This window comes from Echeneis naucrates, chromosome 9 (assembly GCF_900963305.1).
Source record: "Echeneis naucrates chromosome 9, fEcheNa1.1, whole genome shotgun sequence".
Taxonomy (NCBI): Eukaryota; Metazoa; Chordata; class Actinopteri; order Carangiformes; family Echeneidae; genus Echeneis; species Echeneis naucrates.
The window spans coordinates 7,182,566-7,207,442 of record NC_042519.1 but is presented as its reverse complement, the minus strand read 5'-3'; the positions used below and the strand labels follow the sequence as shown (position 1 = coordinate 7,207,442).

At 42.8% G+C, this 24,877-nt stretch overlaps 1 protein-coding gene across 6 annotated transcripts in view; it reads left to right on the top strand.

Moving 5' to 3' along the window:
• LOC115048659 (pre-B-cell leukemia transcription factor 3) overlaps positions 1-22,779 on the top strand; it is a 55,758-nt gene extending 32,979 nt beyond the window's left edge. Inside the window, exons 3-10 of one of the 6 annotated variants that reach the window (XM_029510319.1) lie at positions 11,076-11,317; positions 12,265-12,455; positions 13,462-13,597; positions 14,419-14,448; positions 18,285-18,450; positions 19,073-19,150; positions 20,727-20,816; positions 22,551-22,779. In XM_029510319.1, the coding sequence (XP_029366179.1) occupies positions 11,076-11,317; positions 12,265-12,455; positions 13,462-13,597; positions 14,419-14,448; positions 18,285-18,450; positions 19,073-19,150; positions 20,727-20,773 (890 nt within the window). In that variant the 3' untranslated portion in view covers positions 20,774-20,816; positions 22,551-22,779. Of the gene's footprint in view, positions 1-11,075; positions 11,318-12,264; positions 12,456-13,461; positions 13,598-14,418; positions 14,449-18,284; positions 18,451-19,072; positions 19,151-19,585; positions 19,699-20,726; positions 20,817-22,550 lie in introns of all 6 variants that reach the window. The other 5 variants (XM_029510318.1, XM_029510317.1, XM_029510320.1 and 2 more) reach the window with 5 other exon arrangements.
• The last annotated feature ends 2,098 nt before the right edge of the window (positions 22,780-24,877 follow it).

Sequence of the window (24,877 nt, the reverse complement as noted above, 5' to 3'; positions counted from 1 at the left end):
GTATATAAAAGACACACTATTTAATTGTCTATCCGAGCTACTTGCTGCTTTTTCAGAGTCCTTCACTTATTCCTGGGAACCACAGAGCAATGATAATTACTCCCAGTCTTTTCTTAGCTTTTCAGGTCTTTAATGATCACAGATTATCCATCGCGCAAGCTAAATAATTAGTAGAAATGTCTCATGAACAAGTTGCCAACAGATGCTCCAACACCCACAAGGTGAAAACGCGGCTGCGCCGTCTCTTCGGCGAAGTGACCGAAACGGATTCGTTTGGAAAACTAAACAAATAGATAATGGAGCGACTTAAATAAATGATTGTTACAGCAGATGAGTGATCAGCTCCTGCTAACTCTTTAGCACCACCTCTGCCGGCCTCTCTGGCAATCTGGCCATGCTGGGCCCCCACTGTGGAGCAGCATGGCACTGGGAGTTGTGGTAACCAGTCTCCCCCATAGCCCCAGGCTGCCTCTACCTTTGCTACACTACTCAAGGTTAAAGGGATCCCAGTTGGGTGTTTAACAGTGTTGTGCTCAGATCCGAATGTCCCGACTCTGTTTTTTTTTTTTGGACACTATCTGCACTGTGGCAAAGAACAACACAGAGCTGTTCATCTTAGGAGCATTTGTACATCTACAATGTAGATCTCAGTTCACTATTCCAGCTGTAATATTTCTACAGCAGACCTGTAAATCCTGCACCGCTGTAATGCTCTTATAAAGTAGCACGGATAAGTGATTTGAACCTTTTTACTGTGAAGATCTGCTGTTTGCCGTACACATGCAGCTTTTGCTGACATTCATTTTGAAACCACTCGCAGCACTTGTGAGTCGGAGCAACAATGCTGGGGAAAAAGTGTCTGCTGAGCCCGATAGTAAATATACCTCTGACCCCAACCGAGGAAAGGGAGATTTATGAAATCCACATGTTTAATACATTTCATTTTGTCCAAGGGATTTGTATTGCTTACCACAGTATTTTAAGGTTGAAACATTCTGTATAGTCACAGCTTGTATTGTCTGAGGAGAAGAAACCCTGTCCAGTTTTGCCTGCTGAAGATTTGTTTTATAGCACCCTGCTTTCCTTGCCCATGTCAACCGCATACTGTCTGAGGTATTGCATTTTGTTGTGCTGAGGTGTTGGGCGTACATGCTCTTAATCTTTAATGCATAATCCCATGAAAATCCGCCACATAAATGAAAAAGATAACCCTCATATCAGTGCAGTGACAGAAAATAAGATAGCTAGGTAATTTAATAAAGGATTGACGCTGGCCCCGGTGTGATATGGTGTGTGACCTCTGTGTATTCATTGTGTATCGCTGAGAAACTGAGCCACCGCTTGTCGAGGAGTAGTTCCTCCTATTTGGGAGGAAGGTGGAGGGGGGGGGACTCATCCTGGGAGTGTAACATCTGCGGTGACAAACAGAATACACCATATGGATTAAAGTGCAGGGAGGGTAGTCACTGAAATATTTGCCTTCCCAAAGTGTTGACACAGTATGAAAAAAAGGAGAAGCATGGCTGTGCTTTCCCGCTGTAATCAGGTAGCAGTTATCACAGTGAAGTGTTTGCCTACTTAATGGTGTTTCCATTTTGTGTGGGTCTGTGACATCGGCTTCCCATTTGGATCTGCCTTCTCTTATAAAGCAAGTGCTACCCTGCTGAGACTTAGTCTGTGAGGATCAACAACAACAACAAAAAGAGACAGACTGATGAATTGGGCGAGAAAGAATGTTAAAAACATCATAATCGTGGTCAGGCGCCGCTGCAGGAAGCGTTGAGTTCATTTTGTCGCTGACCACATCCAGTCATAAATACTCTTCCCAGGGAATCCTTGTTTTACATCTAAAATGCGCTTGAGTGTAATGTTGACAGATATAGCTTGTGACGAGTGATAGTCAGAATGTATGAGCTCCCATAATGCTGCTGTCAACTGTTGGTGCCAGACTGAAAAGAAGCAGTTCACCTCTGTTTTCATTCAGGAGAGCACAGCAGACAGCGCCGGCTTCTCCTCTGTATTTATTGACTTGTTTTACTAGCCTGAAACAGGGTGCTTTTATACGGGCCTGCTCAGTCTTAAGACTCTCCAGACATTTACATTATTCCTGACTGAGTTACACACACGTATAAAGGAGCACGTCCGCAGGCAAGGTGAGATATATGCTCTGTTTCCACCTCTTTCTTCCCTACATTCATACACACTCATGCACTATTTTATTACCCCACCATTTTAGATATTGTTAGACTCTACTTTCCTTCCAGTACTGTTTCATTTTATTTGCATGTGTAGTTAATAGTTTCAGATGCATTTAAAAAATGCAAACTGTATGTCAAACTTTTTAAGTTCGACCGCTTAAAAAAAAAAGAAAAATCAAATCAAATGTATTTATATAGCTCCACTCACTTATAAATATATATAATAAATAAAATATTTCTGTTTATGCTGAAGCTGATTCACTGGTATGAAAGCACAGATTTCACGAGGCTCTAAAAATCATCTTTCGCTGACTAATCTGCACAACTGCAGAGGAAGATAATGAAAGTCACAGCCGACACTGTGATCCCCCACCCAGCCTAAACCTCCAGCAGTATTTACATGATATTTCATTTTAGAATAAACCTCTTTTCTCTCCCACTGTGAAGATATTGAACTCTTTCGCACAGATGTCATCTTAACCAAAGCTTATTAAAAAGATGGACATCAAAGTTGTGGGTGCCCATTTATCTTATAGCGCTCTAATTGGCCACCACAGGCAAGAGAACAACTAACTCCAAAATAGGCAGCGCCGAGTGGTTGGGCTAAAGAAGAGGATCTCTAAAGACCTCTCAGTGGATTCATTGCCAATAAATCCTCTGGAATGAAAGCAGGGCATTTCTAGGAGGTGGGGGGTGGGTATGGAATTTCACAAATACATTATGAAATGTGATATGCTGAATTAACTGAACACTTATGGCCACAGGGTTTGGTTTCTTTGTTCTGATGTGTTTTTGTGGCTGCATTGTCCCGCGCCTGAACCTGCAACCTTGATGTTTTTGAGTTTTTTTAACATCATGGTCGGCGACATGAGGCAGTGCACGCTGAAAAGGTCATACGCCACAGTAGCCACGAGCAAAGTGGGATTACATTTTGCTAGCTCCATATAGTATTCTGCGTTGTTTTGAACCAGTGAATGAAAGCGAATCTTTAGCCAGAGTTACTGCTACTCCATCAAACACCACACGCGGGCCTGAGGTGAATAATGTATTATGTTTTCCACTCAAGTGGGCAATAAAAACACAAAAACAAAGTCATTAATTGCCCACATACAGTAACCAAATGCCATCAAGAGCCTGCGCTCTCATTAACCTGGCACCTAATTATCTGCCTCCAGTCTGAGTCCTGACAAGCCCCGCCGTCTGAACCCTCAGCTTGGTTGTGGTATGTTGTGTTGTGTCAGTGCTCGCCAACCGCAGCCAAGGAGCCACTAGGTACAGAGGAGACAAAAGCTTCTTGCAGCAAAGGCTCCCTCTGCATGTGCTGCCACAATGTTCGTCCTGTTAATACCTTCCCTTCCAATTAAATCTGCAACTGTTAATTATCGTAATTATGAGAGTGAGCTCCCACCTTTGCCCACCCCCCTCCCTCAACTTCTCTCTTGCCGGTGTGCTGAGACGTTACAGGAGCTGTTGTGTTGCTTCAGTGGCGCCTCGTCTATGCTCCAGTGGAGCCCTAGTAGGGAATAGGATGCGGAGGGGGACACATGACAGGGGTGACGTGAGGGAGATTGCACGGTTCATCTTGGATAACTGGGCAAGCGAGTCACAGCCAATGGCCACGCCTAGTATGAGTACATGCTGGGAATAATTAGCACCAAATAACCCTTTTTCACTACTTTGTTCACAGGGTGTAACAGCCAAAAAAAAGGTGGAATATCATCTGAAGGTGTACAATAAAACTATTCAGCTAGTCAAACGAGATGACGGAGATGATATTTTCCCGGCAATCATTCAGTCATTTATTTTGAAAAAGCCACAGTTATTTCACTCCTTTCGCTCCTCCTCCATTCTCGCCGTGCTATTTTAGAGACACTTAAGATGGATCCAAAGTGATGTGTTGAGTGTAAGGAGAGCTGAAAAAGAGTGGATGGCAGGCCGGCTGCCTGTTAAGTAACTGCGTGTCTCTACATCTTCTTTGGCCTGCTTCTGTCACAAGCTGTTGTTTGGCCAGGGCCTGATCTGCTACAGCTACTCCGTGCACTGCACTATGCACATCCAGCAGCAACCTGCAACATCGGGCTCAGGATGCTTCCAGAAGCGGCGCTCTTTTTATGACACTCGAAAGTGGATGCATTTTTGTGAGCTTTGTCAATCCTCACCACGAGACGGGCTGAGAATCAAGCACGCTGAGCACAATCTTATCCGGGTGTCGTAACCTCAGTTGCCTCGTAGCTGAGTCCCTGCGTGTTAGCACAGCTAGCAAAGGATTCTGGCATTACAATTTGGAGCTGAATTCTCTTCTATAAAAGACACTGAAGGAAAGAGCAGCTCCTTCTGCTTCAGGCAATGCAGCCTTTTCGTGGATACACTGCAAAATCTAAATGATGGACTGTCAACTCTCTTGCAGAAATGCCACTGCAAAGAATAATCTCTCTGGCAGTGGATCATGGTTGGCTGTATGCTACCAATGCCGTTTCTTTGTTTATGCAAGCATGTAGCATTCACACGCACACATGAAGACATGGGCGTGTGTGCATGCACAGATTTACACACATACGCATTCTCACGAAGACACACACACACACACACAAGCTCAAAATGCTTCAAGCTTAAATCTTTTCTTTGGAAGCATACAGTGAAATATATGGGATTAATAACCTGAATAGTATTATTTTTTCACCTCTAGCCTTTAAAATAATGCACGCTTGGCTTGGTGTCTGGATGAAGTTTTGCCTGTGTATATGCCTGTATTATCTGTGTGTACAAGACCTGCTGTGTGACCTGGTTTCATGCAATCTCCATCTTCTAATTAGGAGGCTGCAGAAAGGCTGGAACGAGAAGAGGAGTGATTAGTTGCCTTTGGGTGTTTCATAAGTGGCTTTCAGTGCCACATTTGCATTATTTGCTTGAGGTCTGAATAACAAATCAGCCTACCTTTGCAGCAAATAGAGGCTAGCAGCTAAAGACCATTAATACATGAAATATAAAATGAAACCGAGGAAAAGAAAGAAGCAAAACATGCTAACATAATATAGGGGAGGACAAAATGAAATATTGAAACACAGGATGCAATAACTGTCTCTCAACTCTGAGTCCACCTACAGCACAGAGAGAAAAGTATTTTCTGACTTTTCAAAGAAATGCATTTTCCTTCATGTCCATCAAAGATATGGGATGTCTGTCTGAATTACACACAAGTGTCTTGGTGACTGCAGCTCATTCTGTGACTAGTGGAGCATGTGAGCCCTAAGTTGGAGCCCCATGCTGTATGTGTCCTGTAGGGTCAGTCAATGTGCTGATCTGTACCGGAGGTCCTGTCCACTCATTTGGCCAGTCTCCCCAACCCTCTGCATGCGGCCCGCCACCGCCAGGCCTGGTCAGCCATCACTGCACCATTTGGCCATTTGCCCACACTGAGTCTTAGAGGGCAGGAAACAAAGCGGGCATGCACACGTCCACATATAAACACACATCATGAGCACATGCACACACACACACACACACACACACACACGATCACAGCAAGTGACAGTGGCTCTTGTTTACCCAGCCCTCCCACCCTCCCTCGCTCTCCTTTCATCCTCTCCCTCTAGTCTGTCATGTTGTGTGTCACTTCCCACAAATGTCAGTGCCACCGTGGGACAGTGATTAATTTTGGTGTGCTTGGCAAAATGTCTTCAAGATGTTTGTTTGGGTTGTCTTTTCCCACCCCCCTTCTCCCCACATGTCTTGGAGTCGTGGGTCGAGAGTGGCAAGCACTCCCCCCTCACCCCCCTCTGCTCCCACACACTGTCTCTCCTCCCGTCACACCCCTCACCCCCGCTGTCACAGTCTCCTCTTTGGGGTGGGTATGTGGGGCTGGCAGGGCATCATCATCATCATCATCCTCATCATCATCATCATCATCATCAAGGGACAAAGGCTACCAGAATTGACAGAGATCTTCTTTTCTGACCAGAGCCACTTTGTGTCCCCCGCCCCCCCACCACCACCACCTCCATGGGCTGTCTGTTTAGTGTGTGCTGGTGGTATATGGTGGGAGAAGTCTAGACCCAGCACTGGGGGGCTGTAACACTTCACTGTCAGCGCGGCTGATTAGCTTATCACTCACCGCACTGGGAGGAAATACATCATCATTCTCGACAGGGATTCCCCAGTTTAGGCCCCATTCGCTGCCTCCTTTTACTCTGCCTTTAATCACCAGTCTCTCAGTCCCCTCCAGTACTTCATCCTCACTTCGAAAGTCTGGAGTGGTTTACACTCAAAACTTACTTTAAGGTGTGTGACTGATGCATTATATTTGTGAGAGTACTTAGGGATGGAAGAGTTACTTTCCTTTGCAGACGCAGTTGCCAAGTATTGATATTTTCTCTTTGGTAGAGATTTTGAATGAGCCATTTTCCCCCCAAATTATTCTTTTCAGCTCACTCTAGAAAGAAAGTGAGACACAAAGTGGCAAATGCGCTTTGGCTTCCCCACAGTGTGGTATCAGGTATGGTAATTACTCTGCCATTAACACTGGGAATAGTTAATGTGTATTAATGTGTTAATGGCATGTTAATTACTGTACATGCTAGAGAGCGCCCGCAGGCATTCTCTCAGATTTTTTGTGCCATGTGGATGTAAGCCAAGCTTAAAAAAGCCTTTAAGAACATCGATGAAAGAGGATCCTTATGTTTCATTTGTCAGAACAAAAGATTTTCAATGGTAATTTGATCCCACTCCCCGCTTCTGGAGCTAAAAGTCACTGATCCAGGCGCCACGACAAAGAAGATGATATGAAGTCAAAGGAGACGTGGAACACGGCTGCAGTGACACTGGCCTCTTTGTGAAATGGATACTTTAAGCCCTCTGTAGTCTCTGGTGTGTTGCTTTGGCAGCGGGTTTTAATAACACGGTGGATTAGAAGTCTTGGATCATGAGTGCCAAGCCAGAGTTAAAGCTCACCTTGGACGGGCCTCAGTAACAGGCTAGATGCCACAGTCCTCCTCCTCCTCCTTTTTTCTGCTCACTCTGTCTACTCCACGGCTTCAAGAGAGATGACCTTTGCAAATATTGACAGAAAATAAATTCTGTTTCGATTAGTTAGCTTTGGGAGACCTTTGTGGATCGATGCAATTAGATGAACAGAGTGTCGATACATGGCCGGACCCTTTCCCTGCAGCCACTGGGTACTAGAGGAGCTGCAGGAGGTCAGGGTTTCTTGTAATGAACAGGATAGTTTAGAGTCATAGCGTGTAATGTCAAAGCCAGACAAAGAAAAAAAAACTAAATACAATCGCTTTGCTGCCTACAGCAGGGATCACTTTACTATCTAAAAAAAATTAGCATTACAAAAAATTTATACAAATCATGAAAAAAACCTCCGGCTTTATCTGCAAGAAGCACAGCTTTTGGAGCGTATTGTCTCGTGTCCAGCAGTGCAGTCAGTGCAGCAGGATGAGGTGGAGAAGAGAGCCACCCCTTCCTTCTTCAGCAGGCCACATTAACCCAGCAGGACTCTGCCTTTATGGCTCTCCTGCTCACACTTCAGTGATGAGAGTAAACAAGCAGCGGGCCAAAGGTCAGCTAAGCCCACAGAATAAAAGAGGGCACAGGGGGGAAAGAGGTGGGAGGCAAAGGAGAGCGGCCCGAAGCAGCGCTCAGATCACTGTCAGAGCTTCAAGCAGGGAATGATGTACGAGACAACAGGCCCGAACCGGAAATGATTATAAACAGAGACCAGGGGAGAGTATATGAGAGAAAAGGGCTGCATTGTCTTTATCTGTCAGATTTGTTACTTCCTCAGATCTGATACCGACGGTGAAACCTGTAAAAAATGAAAAGGAGAACCACCCCTGACTGATAGGGATGGATTAATCACAGTGTCTCCTTTTGTCTCAGCCACAGAGGAGAAATGAGGAACAATCACATAGGCAAGTGCTTTTTCCCCAGCTACTCCACCTGTATTGTTGAATGACAAATGGGGCCGATTAAGTACATGTTATATTATTATTACAATTTCAGACCCCCCCCCCCTCTCTTTCTTTTACATCATTAAATGCATTCTGGTAATTAAGTGAAGCTAGCATCATTGGAGTTCTGTGAAATAACTGGACCATATATAGATTTTTCATTCACAAGTCTCCATTGCTCGCAGGCTTTACCAAGGTGACACGACTCCCGCACTTTGCCTTTGCACCAAGATTAATCCCACTTTGACTGTGGAGGTGGATTAGAGCTAAACTCGGGTGCCCAAACTTGTTTTAATACCCATATCATCAGACAAAAACAGGATAAAGATTTGAGCAGGCAAAGCAGCATTGCGGGGCTAGAATGTGACTGTGGCTTTGGAAGTTACTACACAGATTTGTCAGCCACATAGCAAATTAAAGATATTATCTTGCTGGAGCCTATTTTGTGGAAATTGTGTGATGATGCTGAATTTAGACAGTGAATCCACAATCTTTAGCTCCTTCAAGAAAGGGGGCACATACAGAGACAGAGATACATTGGACCTGTTTTTAAAATAGTGTTTTTTCAGTGTATTGTGTGTTTTGTTTTGTTTTTTTTTTTGTTTCCTTTTTCTAATTTTTTGTGTTTATGTGATTGAGACGAAGGCATTGTCCCTCCCAACATGTGTGTTATGAATGACCAGCCAGAGCTACTGTGGCACAAATACACCCTCGTGGACTCCTGCAGCGCCGTCTGCTTCTCAGGGCAGCACAGTAATCATTTTTATCCTGCTGATTTCCCAAATAGAAATGGACACGTATGATAAAAATGTCACGGCCACTCCACATGTCAGTGGACTAACAGGATTACATGTCACTTTCTAATGTCTCGCTCTGTTTTCCTTTGCCACGAATGGCCGCATTATTGCACGGAGGAACTTTGTGGTAATATATGGTAAGAGACAAGTAGCTCTTTATGGCTGGTGATTATTTAGTTTGAACAAAACCAGTGATTTATGCCCATTTAACTGAAAAGCCCTGTAAATTCCCTCAGCTGCATTTCCCCTGGATATAGAGTGAGTGGAGTGAAAGTGACAACTGGGTTTGGTGTGGAAATGTACGCTGCGTCCCAGAGTTATATTTAATATACCTGACATGAAAAACGTGCCTACCTACTTACCACCACCCACAGCACAAAGAAAAGTGTAGCCTGCTGAGCTTGTGTTGAATCAGAGAGTGGGAGTAAATAGTGAATTAGGAAAATATGAACCACAGTGGCAGTCAAACCACCAGCTATTAGAGCATGTTGAGATATGTAGCCAGGCATCTGGTCAGTCAAATTTGAATCATGTGCCATTTTGTTTCATGCTGCACAAACTGGAAGGGAAACAGTCGAGCCTGTCCAGAACGAGTGCTTTGGGTGGAGTTGTGCAGATGCAGTGTGATGTGGATGAGGGTTAGTGGAGCAGTGGCATATTGTCCACATGGATGGCTTGGCTCTGCAAGCCTGATGGAGCCTTGTCCAGCATCTCAATGTCTCCAACACAAATAGCCACATTCATCCACTCCTCTCACACCATTACACCTAAAAGACTCAAAGCCAGCCGATCCATAAATTGAGCCAAATTTGTTTTTTTCGGTGCCACTGCAGTCGAACAAAACACCAACAACAGCGATGAAAACATCAGAGGAGTGGCTACAATATGATGGGTTTCCTCTCTTTTTTTTTTCTTTCTTTTTCTTTTAAATTCTGGATCGTGTTTATAAGGAAGGGAGCAGTAGAAAAAGGCATGTTTTCCCTCCAGTATTTACTCCTGTGGACAGTGTGCAGGGTCAGTCGGTCAAAGCGTGGTAAAAGGGCTTCTCTGATTGCATGCCTACTGGCTGACACAATAGAGCCACTAATCTTCTTATTTAGAATCCAGAGGCTGGCCATATCTTAATGAAGCTGTAATGAGCTGTTGAAAATCCCTGAATTGCAGGAGGGATTATTGAATTGAAACAACTCTGGTAATCATAACGTTCAAGTAGCCACTCAGTATTTACTGCCCATTGAGCCACATTTTTATCCACTTACTACACTGGATTGCTGGAGCTTGTTTATGTTGTAATTCTGACCTGCAGTGTTTTCTTTTTTCTTTTCTTTTTTTTCTTTTTTTTTTTTTTTCATGTTTGTTTATTCTGTGTAAATGCCGGCATTGTGGCTGCGTTGCCAATGCATCCAGGTGTGCATTTGTGCTATCTGCTGGGTGATTACGACTTGCTGACAGACTGGCGAGACAGAAAACCAGAGGAAATACACAGCAGGAACCAAAAACAAAAATAGGATTCATGAATGAGCGCTTTACATAAAATTGACTCCGCACTCATTTTGTTGCATGCAGATCTTTATTCCGCCAGCACCTTTTTCATTACTTCTTAGAATGCTGCAAAATGATTGAAACGATTGTAATTCAAGATGTAAATCCCATTAAAAAAATTTGAATAATAATAAAAAAACCCAGGAATGAGGAAAACAGTAGTTCACAGCATTCGCTGTGTCAAAGACAGAGACACTTACTAGAGGTATAGTTTTCTGTTTAGCATCCTTTCACAGAGTAGAAGTGCCACTTCACCATTGAGCATTTGTCAGTTTATGGATGTTGCTGTCATGTCAGCCTTCCCGTACACACAGTGTGCAGCGCAGTGTGTAAATAAAAGAGAACAGGCAAAGACATGGGCGACAGGAACACAGCACATACACAGAAGGCAGCCAGTTCATACCTGCAGGGGGAACAACACGCTATAGTACACTACACAGGCAAGCATAATCTTTTAATTGCACATAACAGTATAGTCTGGGTCTATTTAATCTGTTTTATTCATCACTGTTAGTATTTGTCTTATTTTGCCTCTTAAGGGCTCCGGCTGACCTCAGGTATCTCTTCTGTGTGTGTTGCTATAGGTCTCAGCATCCGTGGTGCCCAGGAGGAGGACCCCCCGGACCCCCAGCTCATGCGTTTAGACAACATGCTGCTGGCAGAGGGCGTGGCAGGACCGGAGAAAGGTGGCGGATCCGCCGCCGCCGCAGCTGCAGCCGCAGCCTCAGGCGGGGCAGCTGACAACTCCATTGAACATTCCGACTACAGAGCCAAACTCACCCAGATCAGACAGATCTACCACACAGAGCTGGAAAAATATGAACAGGTGAGAAGGCATCTTTAGAAATTCCGAGGCCGCAATTTAGCTTTGCTCAAAATACACTTTTATGAAAATGATATCCATCAAAATGTTTGAATAATGACAGACTACCAGCGTTTTAAAATTTCATTCTTTGCATTCAAATGTGATCACTGAGCAGCATATGTTGCTTCAAATTGTGTAAACGCACCCAGAGCAGCTTATACTCTCCATTAGCAGGAAAATAAAAGAGAATGTGTGCCATGGAGGGAAATGTGTTATCTGCATGGAAAAAAACTGCAGTATTATTCAGTGTGTTGTAGCTGATTATAGAGATCCAAAGGAGTGCCTTAGTCATCTGTGTTAAATGAAAGTATGATCAGCTCCTTCACCTAGCACTCTGAGCCTGCCATTAAACACAGAGGCATTATGGGTGAAAATAGAAGGTGTAACAGTGATGCCTCAGCAAGCCAGTGAGGTAAATTAGTCTAATTTACTCCGCGCTCTCTGAGAGAGGAGGTGGGTATGTGGGGGCATACAACACTTCGCCTGGAGTAAATGCATCTTTCTTAAGGGTGTTTCCAGGTTTTAATTATCTAAATGTAAATACTTAACGAATTTTACTCAGAGTAATGAGCTAAAGTGTGCACTACGTAAATGAGTTATTCTAATTAATCATGTATGAACTACTGATTTAACGAAAAGCTGTTTAAATTCACTCTGCATTAAAGCCAAGCCAAATAGCAAATCGGCATTTATATTATTTTCAAAGATGACTTCCCTCATTATGTCATCAAAGTAATATGAAAACAGCACATTTAGTTGAGGCTTTTAATAAAAAAAAGACCCTGTAGGAGCAGAAATCCTATACTGTACGAAAAGATGTGTATAACTTTTGAGGTCATAAGAAATCTGGATGCTGCAATTTGCCACACTTGCAGAACCTCACGTTGGCTGTTGTCATCTGTTGGCAGGCATGTAACGAATTCACTACCCATGTGATGAACCTGCTGAGGGAACAGTCTCGCACGCGGCCCATCTCTCCCAAAGAGATCGAGCGCATGGTGGGAATCATCCACCGTAAGTTCAGCTCCATCCAGATGCAACTGAAACAGAGCACCTGCGAGGCTGTCATGATCCTGCGCTCCAGATTCCTTGATGCCAGGTCAGTGGCTCATGTGTGTGCAGCGCATATACCGTACAGTATGTGTGTGTGTGTGTGTGTGTGTGAGTGAGTGTATCTAGAATGTTTCATTGCCTGGCCCGTACAAGCAAATCCAGTGGGCGAGGGTCATTTTTAGTCTGAAGTTAGTTTTTCTGGCACAGTGCACAGTGTGAGCTCTGCAGAGATGCATGATTTTAATTACGCCCAGGTTCCATGCATTATCCATTTTCAAGACAATCATGCCCCTCACACCTGAGAGCAGTTACCACCAAATGAAATGGGGGGCCAAGTCTTGTGTAATGGATGGAGGGGAGGTCATCGGCAGGTGTTGTGGATTACTCTAATCACTAACAGGGTGGAGCAGTGCGGAGCTCAAGTTCGAGCCAAGCAAGCTGAGTGGAAGCACATTTGCTGCCCACTGCCTGTGTGAAATGCAGTCAACAAGACAAAATAAGCAAATGCTCAACAACATGATAAATAGTGCCCTTGGGAGGGAAGGGGACCCAGATCTAGTTAGAGTTTGCTTGTTTCTACTCGAGATCCCTGGGGCTGTGGCACTTCAGGAACAATGCTCAACTGTGCATGCCATGATTTCTATAATGTACCGAGATGCACTCCGACTGGGCTTTGCGCTCCATCACGAAGCCCACCCATCCGCTGCACTAAACTCTACACATTACACGCTTGGACTGTAGATTGGAGACCAACAGACCAAATTAAACATTGTATGTGTTTTGTGACTGGATGTTTGTTTGTGTGCGTGTGTGTCTGTGTGTGTGAGTACTTGTCAGTTTGTTGGTCAGAGTCTGGTCTTCTCTGTGTTGACGGGACTCTTGGAGCAGGACACGATATTCTGCCCCTGAAGGCCCTTAGAGCCCATTCCTCATTATTTTCACCATTTATGTGTGAGATTGATTGTGCAATTTGTGCGATCCAAATGGATGAGTTAATGCTGGTCCCACTAATAGGCTTGCTCGGCCTTTCTCTCATTCTGCTCCCCACTCAGGCGGAAAAGGAGAAACTTCAGCAAGCAGGCTACGGAAATTTTGAACGAATATTTCTACTCGCACCTCAGCAACCCATATCCAAGCGAGGAGGCCAAAGAGGAACTGGCCAAGAAGTGCAGCATCACAGTTTCCCAGGTGGGTAGTGCTCATCTAACAGTAGCTGGTGGGTAATCGGGAGGGGGGCGGTGACAGGCTAAAGCCTAGAGGGATAGTTACTGTAGGTCACAGCACCAAGACACAATGTCCTTACCTAACCTTGACATTGTGACTGCTTAATGATGCTTCAGTCAAGGCTGGTCCCAGTAAGTCAGAGCAGGGCCACAGGGAGGGGAGGCCTATATCATCTTGGCCTCAATCAAAGCACTATGCTGTCCTTCCTTAGCCACCCCAATGCTGGGTCCCCTGCCATTTGTCCCTCTCATTCCCATCCACCATGTGTGATCTCTATGTTGGCTGGTCAGACGCTCAGGTCATAAACTGGGAAGGAAAAAAAAAATGGCATCATCCATTACTTTAAGAAAAGCAGTTAAAGTCCAGTGTTCAAAAGCACTGGCTGATGCTGGCTATCTATTATTATCTTTGCTGTCCAAGTGATCTTGCAGGACTCTGCTAATTCTCAGTAATCGTTTAGACTTAAAGATGTGACTTTCCCACTTCATATACAGCATAGCCTCCTTGTTGGGTAAACCTGAAGGCAATATCTCTCACACCTAACCCCCACATCCAAAGTATTATTATCCTGTGCTCTTTTTCTGCTATGATTGTGACTACTATCTAGATTTCTCATACTCTATTGTTCTATGGCTGTCCTCTCGAGACACAGTATCAGAGAACCATGAATCTATACAATAATCTACAGTGTTTTTTTTCTGTGTGGGGAGGGGGTGTTGAGGGGTATATTGAGTGTAGTCATGAAGAGTCAGATACTGTAAAAGCCCATTCTTTTTTGCCTTCAGGGGGTGGGAAGCACCATCACAGTATCACAGGTATGTCATAACTTCTCCTGATCCACTGTTTTCATTTTTTTGTATCTCTTTTGTTTATGTATGTAATAGCCTCACAGTTTGCCACTGCACAGAACCCCCCTCCTCCCCCTCCCTCCCTCCCTCCTCCTCCTCCCTCACACTACTGGACCAATGCTATTGTTATCATGAACTACAGTATTTACAGTTTTACTATACATTTCTAAGACCGAGGAGGAGACTTTTTTTGCATTCACATCCCAAGTTAAAGTCACACAAGAACACAGCCTCTTTTGAATTGATCCATACTTTCTGACACGACACTCATGTTATCACCATATTCTGTCTGTACAAATGTGTCACATGAAGTTTTTTACTTTTTTGGCTATTGTTTACCACATTATTTATATTTATTTACTTATTTTTGTTTGTTGTATAGCGCGTCGACTAATGGTGTGGTCTGCACTCTTAGTTTAATTACCCCCCTCACCCAACCCCGTGATCACCGTGTGCTTTATAGCGGCTAAAGAATTGCCTCCGACCTTCGCAAATGGAGCTACACTCCACTGTTTTCTGAGTGCCTTTGTGAAAAAAACAAACCAATGTACCGGCTCCCATGAGAACAAATCAGTCCATGCAGAAATTAGAGGGCTTTTAAAAATTCACTTGAACTCATCTGAGGGCCCATTTGCGGCAAGCTCCTCGACAAGCAAAGGCCACGGCAGACATTGTTATTGACTTATTCGTAGTGCTTTGGCTCATTTTAAGTGAATAACAAAGTTGGATGCACGACATGAGGCCGAATGCACCCTAAGTGTGTTATCCCTCATCGTGCTTCCAGATTCACAAAACGCTTGCTGCGGCCGCACTGAGTAATCAGCCAAGTCATTTTTTCAAACACCCTCAAACTTTTTTTTTTTTTTTCCCCCCCTCTCTGGTGCTCTGTTGATTGCATACGCAGTTCATTAACTAAAAACCATCTATTGTGAATCGTATGCCAATATCAGTCCGCAGCTTGGCTCAATACAACCTAGCTGACGAAACACCCTGCATCGTTTCAGCAGGCATCGTTTCAGATGCAAGTGATGCAGTCGTAAAGAGAGAAGCCGCTTTGCCTCAGGACATTCCTCTACTTCAAACCCATTCTTTTATTTAGGGTTAAAATGCTACAAAAACAACATACACATTCATTTCATTAATACTGAATTCTGCTCATGTATAAAAGAAAACAGCTGAAGTGCAGTGAGGTGTTGGCCTTGTTAAGTACGGCTCGCTAAACACAGGACGTAGTTTTATTTCCCCCCGTCACCTTGCATGCGCCATGCTGAGCTCCTGAATGAAGGCATGGGATTGGATGGCTGTGGTCTGTGTCCAGGCTTCCAGGAGCTTTCTTTGCCGTAATCAATATGAATGAGTCAACAAAGATTTGTTTTTATCCTTTGGTGCAGCCTGTGTAATCGACGGACCACCTTTGTAATTGTTATTTAAGGTTTAGGGCATTATGACCCCAGATTTATTGAGATCATAGACAGGTCATGGATTGCTGCACATCGACCAGTGAAGAGTATTGACCTGAAATAGGGTGAAATAGTTTGAATTATTAACTACAGGTCTGCAGCCTCTCCGGTGGGCAGCAATGTAGGCAACGATATCATGCTCTTGCTAGGAGTCTGCGTGGCCATTATACAATCGCTGCCTTTCAGGCTGCTGATGTCAGGTAATTCAGCATCACTACCTGATTCTCACCACACATAGGAGTCAATTGAATGCATGGCCTGCCACGAGATAAAAGGGAATTAGTTCTGTAGATTGGGTTGTGCTCGACACCTTACAGTGCTGTGCATTTGTTCAATATTTAGCTGAACCCGGGAATCACTAAAGCCAGAGTTCAGTGGGCAGGAGAGAAACGTGTGTGTAGAACAGAGCAGGGTGGTGTAACATCTGGAGGCTTTGATGCCAACACCGCTGAGGCTGTCCAGGGTTGTAATGCCACATAACGGTATAATACAGTCATGACACGCTTCACAATAACGGACAAGAGAAGAATGACATGTTTATGTTTGAGCGGTACCGCTTCTGTAAGTAATATGTCTCATTTTGCTGTAATACTTTAGAATCACTGATCCATATGGTAGAAAGTAAAAGAGTGCACAGTGACAATGTTCTCTCTCATCTTTTGCACTGAATGACAAATAATGTTTTCATGTGTAACAACTACAACTGATATTCTAATAAATGTAGTTCTGTTTAATTTACTGTGAATGAACATGTTGCTGAATTATAGACTGATGAGCTTTGGAACAGATTTGCCGTGTTTTTCTGGGGGTTTGTGGGCACTTTGTGAGCTGTCTTATAGAGCGAGAATATTGTATCGTCTTTGGCTCTACAATCCACTATAAGCAGGTTAAGTAAAAAGGATGATGGCCAGGGCTTTCATTGCTTCCAATTAAACCTTGCTTGTTAGTTTAACCTCTAGGTAAACCCATCAAACAATTGATGTCAAGGAAACCCTGCCAACAGTGGGCTTCGCCTGAATGGTCATTAATTTTAATTGCCTAGATATTAAAGATTTAGAGCACAGAGACGTGCAGGATAGAAATGATCTGATGTCCTGCAAATCCAGTCAGTTTTCACGCCACAGCATCAGCGGGCTGCTGGGGATATTAAAATTTAAGCACATGGGTGGAAATTAAATAAAGCGTCATTAGGGGCAGCTGCTCTTTGGCTGGTCCAGCCGTGGGCTGCAGGGCCTGAGAGGGGGGCAGAAGCACCACGACAACACACTCTAATTTATAGGACCATTAAAAACAAGCATCATCTCATTATTATTCCACTGTTATTGCAGAGCCAGCATTCGCACATAAGGCTCAGCCCTCACACAACTTTTCAGTGTCTGACTGATGTTGGATGTCATCATTGCAGTTCAACAAAATTAGCATTTCCTCTTGCTCTAAATCTGAATATACCCAGTTTCAGGCATCAATTTGAACTCGGTTCTTCCTCGTGCCTTAAGAGTTTAATTTCACTCCAGCAAAATATTCCCTTTTTTTAACCGCATCATCAACTAACACTGCCACGACAATAATCTGCGTTTACTCCATGTCTGCAGGCCTTTGGCCTTTATCTCTTGTTTTTGATAAAAGCTGTTGAATCACTGAGCATGCATATACACATATACACAAATGATTAACTGTGTTGTTACTAAGCACCTGAATACAATATAATGGCTAATGTTAATGTTTACCACTATCTTTAGCTTTAAATAAAATTAGCATGTTCCACTTTTCCCTTCATTATAATTTTGACACGCAACTTTACACATTTACAGCTTTATTTTTAATTATGCCCATAAGTTAAACAATTACACACATATATTTAAAAAACAAAAATGCACATGTACTGTATTTTCGCACAGGGTGTCAATCACCGAGATTCACTTATCTGGAATCAGTGAGACTCTCACTCATCTTGTAGAGGATGAAATATGAACATTCATCCCATTTCACTGAGAGAAATGTCAGAATTTGTATCCTTATTCTCAATAACCAGCCCAAAAATTAGGGATAATATATAGTATATCGACGCTAGTGTCTGAGCAAAGGGAGCCCCTTGTGTTTTAGTTTTGTCAGGAGACAGATCTGAGATCATGTCATGCTCCCATCCATGAGAAGACACAAGTGGCTCCTGATTATAGCTTAATTAGCTTGTGTACCCTGCGGACATTACTGCAGGGGCTGGGAATTGGGTACTTGATGGACCCAAACATGACATCTTGAAACAATCACATTGCTCAGTGCACGGTGCTGTGGCTGCTTGATGTCTGACTCCTCTGCTCCTCCTCCCTCTGCTCTCCCACACAGGTATCCAACTGGTTTGGCAACAAAAGGATCCGGTACAAGAAAAATATTGGCAAGTTTCAGGAAGAGGCCAACCTGTATGCCGCCAAGACTGCTGTAAATGCAGCGCACGCTGCAGCCGCTGCAGTGCAGAACAGCCAGGCCAACTCCCCTACCACACCTAACTCCGGTAGGCACTCCTGCATATACACAAAAAAATAAAATAAAATAAAAAAAGATCTGCCCTCTACCTCAGCCTTTAACCTGCTGCCTACCTGCCTCACTTTCTCATGCACCATTCACACAGGCAAGAGTGACAGGCTCTGCTCCCAGCTTGGGGATCACAGTGTCTTCTGTCTATAAGACAGTTGATGCCAAGCAAACTCATGCATAAAGAGAGCGTTCCTGACTTGTGAACCGAGAACACATGTATTTTTGGCAAAATAGAAAAAAAAAAAAAAAAAAAAGAATTCAGAATGATGCCAAGGGATTTGTTTTCCCTTGACTTTCTGTCAACTTCCTGTCATTTGTAATGCAATACGTAGTTGGTTGTAATCTCACTGATCGGTAGAGCTTTTTTGTTTTTGTTTAGTTTTTTTTTTTCTTTTTTGGTAGATAAAAACAACAACTTAATTGCTGGGAGCATTTCATTACAGTAATAGTATTATATAAAAACCACATGTGTAGTTCATATTGAATTAGTCATTTAAAAACATGAAGTCCAATGAGTGATGTAATGCTGAGTTTGGACTAGGTTGCCCTACGTCGGGATGTGGTAAGCTTATGAAGTGGTCCCTTTTTCTTGCACCCAGGATTCCAGATGAAAGATGAAGAGTTTCAGCTGGATTCTGCAGAGAGCAAAAACACTCTTTTAAGCAACATGTTTACTGGTACTGGTCTTTTCATAAGCTTCTTATTGTCCTTGTCATTTACCATGTGATATACCTCCCTGCCAAAGTTAGACTGGAAGTAGGTGATGTGGAACAATTGGGAGCTTACGCGACCAACCACATGTAGAAGTGGTTCCCTTGTGTCATGTGACTTCCATTTCATTTGTGTTCACCGCATCCGTGAAAAGAGCCTCCTCAGTCCCTCTGCACCTCGCCCTCTTCTGTTTGTTCCTTTGGTTCCCTCCCTTCGCCCTTGTAGATGCTTGCTTTATGGGAGTCTTCCTTTTGTCTGCCTGAGTTGGGTCTGTGTACGCAGACACACTAGTCGTGGGTGTCTGGGTTATTTTTGTGCGTGTGTGTGCGTGCGTATGTGTGTCTGTGCTTTCCCTTTATAGCCCTCTCATGTATTCAGCTACTTACATCTTCCCTTTCCAGGTTCTTCAGGTTCTTTTAACCTCCCAAACTCTGGGGACATGTTCTTGAGCATGCAGAGTCTGAATGGGGATTCTTACCAAGGGGCACAAGTCGGAGCCAATGTACAGTCACAGGTAGGATCAACAATCAGGGACAGTTCCTGACTACCAGTGCAGAGAGCTGTCCTTGTCTTGCCTGTGTACTGAGCCATCCACAGTGCAGTCTGAAGCACATTAAACCAAAACACAGAAACGATATAGGAATAAAATGCTGCTCATGGGAGGGCAGTTCAAATTACCACGGCGAAGCCTCCACTGACATCAGATTGATTTAAGTGTTTATGACTATTTCGCTTTGGATGGAATATTTTGGCAGCCAAAATATAATCCCACCCCACTGCTATCATGCCACAAAACAACTTCCTGGTTACTATTCCAAACATTTAGTGAATGCATTTGGCTTTGACTTGAGCTCTTGGGTTGGTATTGGGTTTTTGGTACTGTGCCCCCTCCCCCCCCTCCTCCTCCCCTCTGTTTTTTTAAATTTATTTATTTATTTTATTTTTTTTGTTTGTTTGTTTGTTTCTTTGGTTTTCTTTTTCTGTACTCTATATTGCTTCAATCTTCCTGTCTCATCTTCTTGTTGTTTGCTGTTGATGTCTTTCATTTTGTAAGTTTAACACAGCTACACAAGCAACACACAGCCACAACCATGTGCTATGTGTGATGAAAAAACAATTAATGCCTATTCATATACGGTAAAAAATAAACACATGAATAAAAGCTCATTTGAAATAGCCAGTCTATGTTATGTTTTATTGTCACTTGTGCTTTTGTTTTTGTTCCTTATTTTATAGCCACCAGAGAGTAATGTAATAGATTTGAGCATGCCAGTAATGCCCTGACATTACATGTTTTGTTTTGTTTTTTTTTTTTTTTTGTTTGTTTGTTTGTTTGTTTATTTTCTATTGTTTCATTATTTTCATTTGAAAATATCTTTTAGCTGTATTACAAAGCCGGTTAGTACATTTGCTGTCTCAGAAGTCTGTTTGTGATTTCACACTTGTCACTATCTGTTGCTTCACTAAGCATGTTTGCAGTTGGTGTTGGACGGCTGCGAGACACCCAGTTGACCAGCTTGCACACCTTGTCTGTCCCTTCAGGTGGATACCCTGCGCCATGTTATCAGTCAGACGGCAGGATACAATGATGCTCTTGGGGGGAACGCCATGTATAGTCCACATGGCTTGAACGTAAGTAAAGGTTTTATTGGTTGCACATGTAGATTGTCGAGACAAAAGCAGTGTGAAATTAGTTACTGCTGCTTTTCATCACTGTGTTTATACTCATATTCAATGAGGGTGTATTCCATTACACACCTGGTAGATACAGACAGACACACGCTTGAATGCTAGTCAGCTTCCCAAGCACGTACTGGATTTAAAAAAAAAAAAAAAATTACTACACATCATATCTTGTCGCTTTGCTGATGTGAATAAAAGTTGATTTTGATAAAACACATTACACAGCAGGGGAATGAAACCTCCAGTTTTACTTTAATAAACATCTTTTAATACTTTAACTTAAACCAAAAATGAGATGGGAAAAAAATAAGTCACTGCACAGTATCTGTTGCATTTTAGCTGTTTAGAAATGCTTCACAGAATTTTCCATAGCCTTATCTTCATGATAAAATATGAACATTTGATCGCCCGCAGCCCTTTCCAGACATGAATTCCATCTTTGTTGATGAGATTTGATATGGCGCCTTTTTGTAAAGCAGCGCATAATCTGAAGCTATCAGAGTAAAGATTAATTTCGCTGATGAGAGAGGATGAAGAGAGGGAAGGAGAAAGAGAGAGAGAGAGAGAGAGGAATAGTGTCAGACAGCTCTCTCTGCCTCCTCTCTCCCAAAAAATACAGAACCTTCGTATTTGCTCTCTTTTTATTGTTATGCCTGTTGGGCAAAATGCATGCATATTAAGTTTAATACTACTGAAAGCTTATGCATCAGAAATAAGGTATTAAATTTGCATCAGTTTTACTGGAAATGTTCAAAAAATGTGGGGAAAAAATGAGCATGTGTAATGTAAACAAACGGTGGGAGATGTTGCCAGTGTTCACTGCATTTGGTGTCATTCTGGCTTTGCTGAAGCCTTATTGCTATAAGCTCTTTAGACATGTCAACTCCTCACAGGATCAAGTGTTTTTCTTCACTTTCTCACATGGTTTCTCACTTACATGTGCAGTGTAGACCTGTGTCTATTGGCTCACCAGTGCTCAGCGTGATCCCTGGTAAAACTGAAACTGACGGCGCCGCAACACGCCAGCCTCGGCACATGAAAGCAGAGAGTCGGAAAGAAAAAGTAGCGTCATAAAAAAAGATTTTTTGGAGGAAGTGAAATTGTGGCAAAGCTTCTGTTTTGCAGCAGCAACCCCTGAAATTGCCTTGGAGATATATTAGCATAGACTAACCTTTAGCTTTGTTGGTGGTGACGTAGGGGGCTCCAGTAAAGGCTAGGTCATGCCTGGAGCAAAGCAAAGTCAGACTGGCTAAGACTGGCTCTCTTGGAGAGGCCCTGCCCTGTCACTTCCACTCAGCTCTCCCCACCTCATCCGGCCCGAGCCCTCCCTCTTCTTGACTGACAGGAGAATATGTAGCGACAAGCTGTCGGCCACTGCTGGAATCTGCTTAGACACTGATTTTGGAGTGCGCTCCCATTGGTCGGGACACAAGACAAATTTGTTTCCAAGAGTCTCTTTGCTGATGCTACTGTAATGCAAAGAATGCTCAGAGTCCAGACTAATCACAGCACATCAGTTCATTCAACAACGTTTTAATATCGGCTGACACATTAGCACAACCTATTTGTGCCATTTCCTCTCCATCTCTGGAGTGTTGTGTTACATTTTGGGGATAAAATTGTACCGAGCTCATGTTGCAGAGATTGTGATTGTAATCTCAACCTCTCCCATTTGTATCACAGGCTAATGGGGGATGGCAAGATGCAACGACTCCATCTTCTGTAATATCTCCGACAGAAGGACCTGGAAGTGTGCAGTCTGATACCTCGAATTGATCCTCTATTAATACATCTTCGCCTCAAGTTGGGCACGGACTCTTTAACTGTCAGACCAACTGCAGAGGATGTATAAAAAAAAAAAAAAAAAAAAATGAAATCACAACAAATTTGTTTTGCCGTACCTTAAAATTTGCCATGACCATACCACACAAAGGACATCATCCACCGCAAACACCATGTGTTTCCTTGTTGCTCAGTGTTTTCTTTCTGTCCTCACGACCCAACCGTAATAAACATGCCGCTATTTGTTTGTCGTAGAAGTAAGCACACACGTGAACAAACAGAAAACAGCCCCTCAGATGCTACTCAGTAAACTTTTAGGATAATTATCCCCTTCCAAACTCAAAATACAAGATGACACTTGTGTATTTAACGTGACATTTAATGACATTTTAAATGCCCATTTGTTTGATTCTTGATTTAATTACCACTCTGCATTTTGATAATTGCGCTCTCTTTCAGTTCTTACAATACATTGATTAAAGCAGCTGTTTCTTTGACTGTAATGTGCTCGCAATCTTGTCCAGCAACTCAACAATGCTACTGTTGACAGCTCAATGGCAGCTTTGTAGTTCCTCTCAAGATTTATTTTCGCCTTACGGCCGTATACATTAGTAGAGCTATTCAAACTCTGAAGCATAAAGAAGTGTAATTGATTGCTTGACTATATCATGACACCATTCCATATTTTATAATTTGATGTTTAGTATGTACATATGTAAACATTTTTTTGTACTGCGTATGGAAATCAACAAATCCCCCACAGTAGATCATTCCTTCGTGATGCAGGAGCAGGCCCCCCTAACACAGGAAAAGTTGTACATAGTATAGCTAAAGAGTAATTATACATCCCACCGATCAATCCACAGCTTTATTACCTCATTCAAATTCATAGAAACCGTTCATTTCCAACTTTTCTGTAGCTTAGAGTGCTCACTTACTACCTCTAAACAATATCACCGCCATCATTTCTTTTCCCCTTATTTAATGTTTTAATGTAGTTCTTTTGATTACATCTTGTAACACTGTAAACTCTTCACTCTCTATGTAATCTAATGTATATTTTAATCTTTTAATAAAATGCTGTTGCCGTACCGCAACTTAAAATGACAAAAATAAAAAAATGAAAAATGATAACAATATTAATACTGTGGAAAATAGACAGGGAGGGCGCGGGCAGGGTTAGGAAGTTGTTGGTCTGTGGCTTTTACGAGGGAGTGGGGAGGCGCGGGGGGGTGGGGTGGGGGGTGCGATGAACATTGTTGATAAATTAACACCAGACAGTAAAACTGTTGTAAATACTGAAGAAAAAAAAAACATTTTGAATGTTGCTCATCTTGTTACTAAATCATGCAAAAAAAAGAAAGAAAAAAAATCACTATAAAAACTGTAATGCATAGAGGTTTCAGTATTCAGAACTGTAAATTTCCAGCTCTGTTCAACAGGGTTCAACTTCTTTTCTCTTTTTTCTATTGTATGTGATTCTGAAACTGAAAAGTCATGACAAATGATTTGTGGCAGTGATTCTAATGTATTAAAGATGTTTAGTGTTACTTTCTAACCAGACTACACCCTGGACTGAAAAGTCTTCCTTGTGGTAGTTGTGTAATTTCAAACATGAATAAACCTTTTGCTTTCATGACATCAGAGTGTGTGGTTTGTTTTTGTTGTGGTCTTTTTTCTTTTCTTTTTTTTTTTTCATGTTTGCTGAGTCAGTATGAAAAGCTGTGACATTTTCGCCTTGATAAAGGAGGGCTGCTGCACCTGCCCGGTGATATTAACTTCAGTCTCCGAATTAAGCTATTCTGTCATCAGTCAAAGAACAATCCATTTTGTGTATTTTCATGCATGTATGCACATTTCTAAGTAATTTATCCGTCATTTTCGCACAGCGATTCCTGAACATACAAGGTCCGTATGAAGCTTTTGCTCTGATTTCATATGGTAGGTAGAAGGTAAAGGCTTAACCTGGTTTGCAGCTACTGTGGAGCTGACATGGTTAGTGCAATTAACTGAAATGTCAGGCGCCTCTAATTCAGGCTATCTTGTCTATCTGTTGTGGAAAGGCTGCCTTAATGGATCATTGGTTACCAATTCCACATGGAAATTGACATCCATTCATTCTCATTTTCTTAGCAGAGTTCTTCAGTCTTGTCCTCTCCTGTGCTTGTGTCCAGTGTCTGTGTCTTTCATGGACCCTCCTGCTGGTCAACTGTGCTGAAACACAGTGT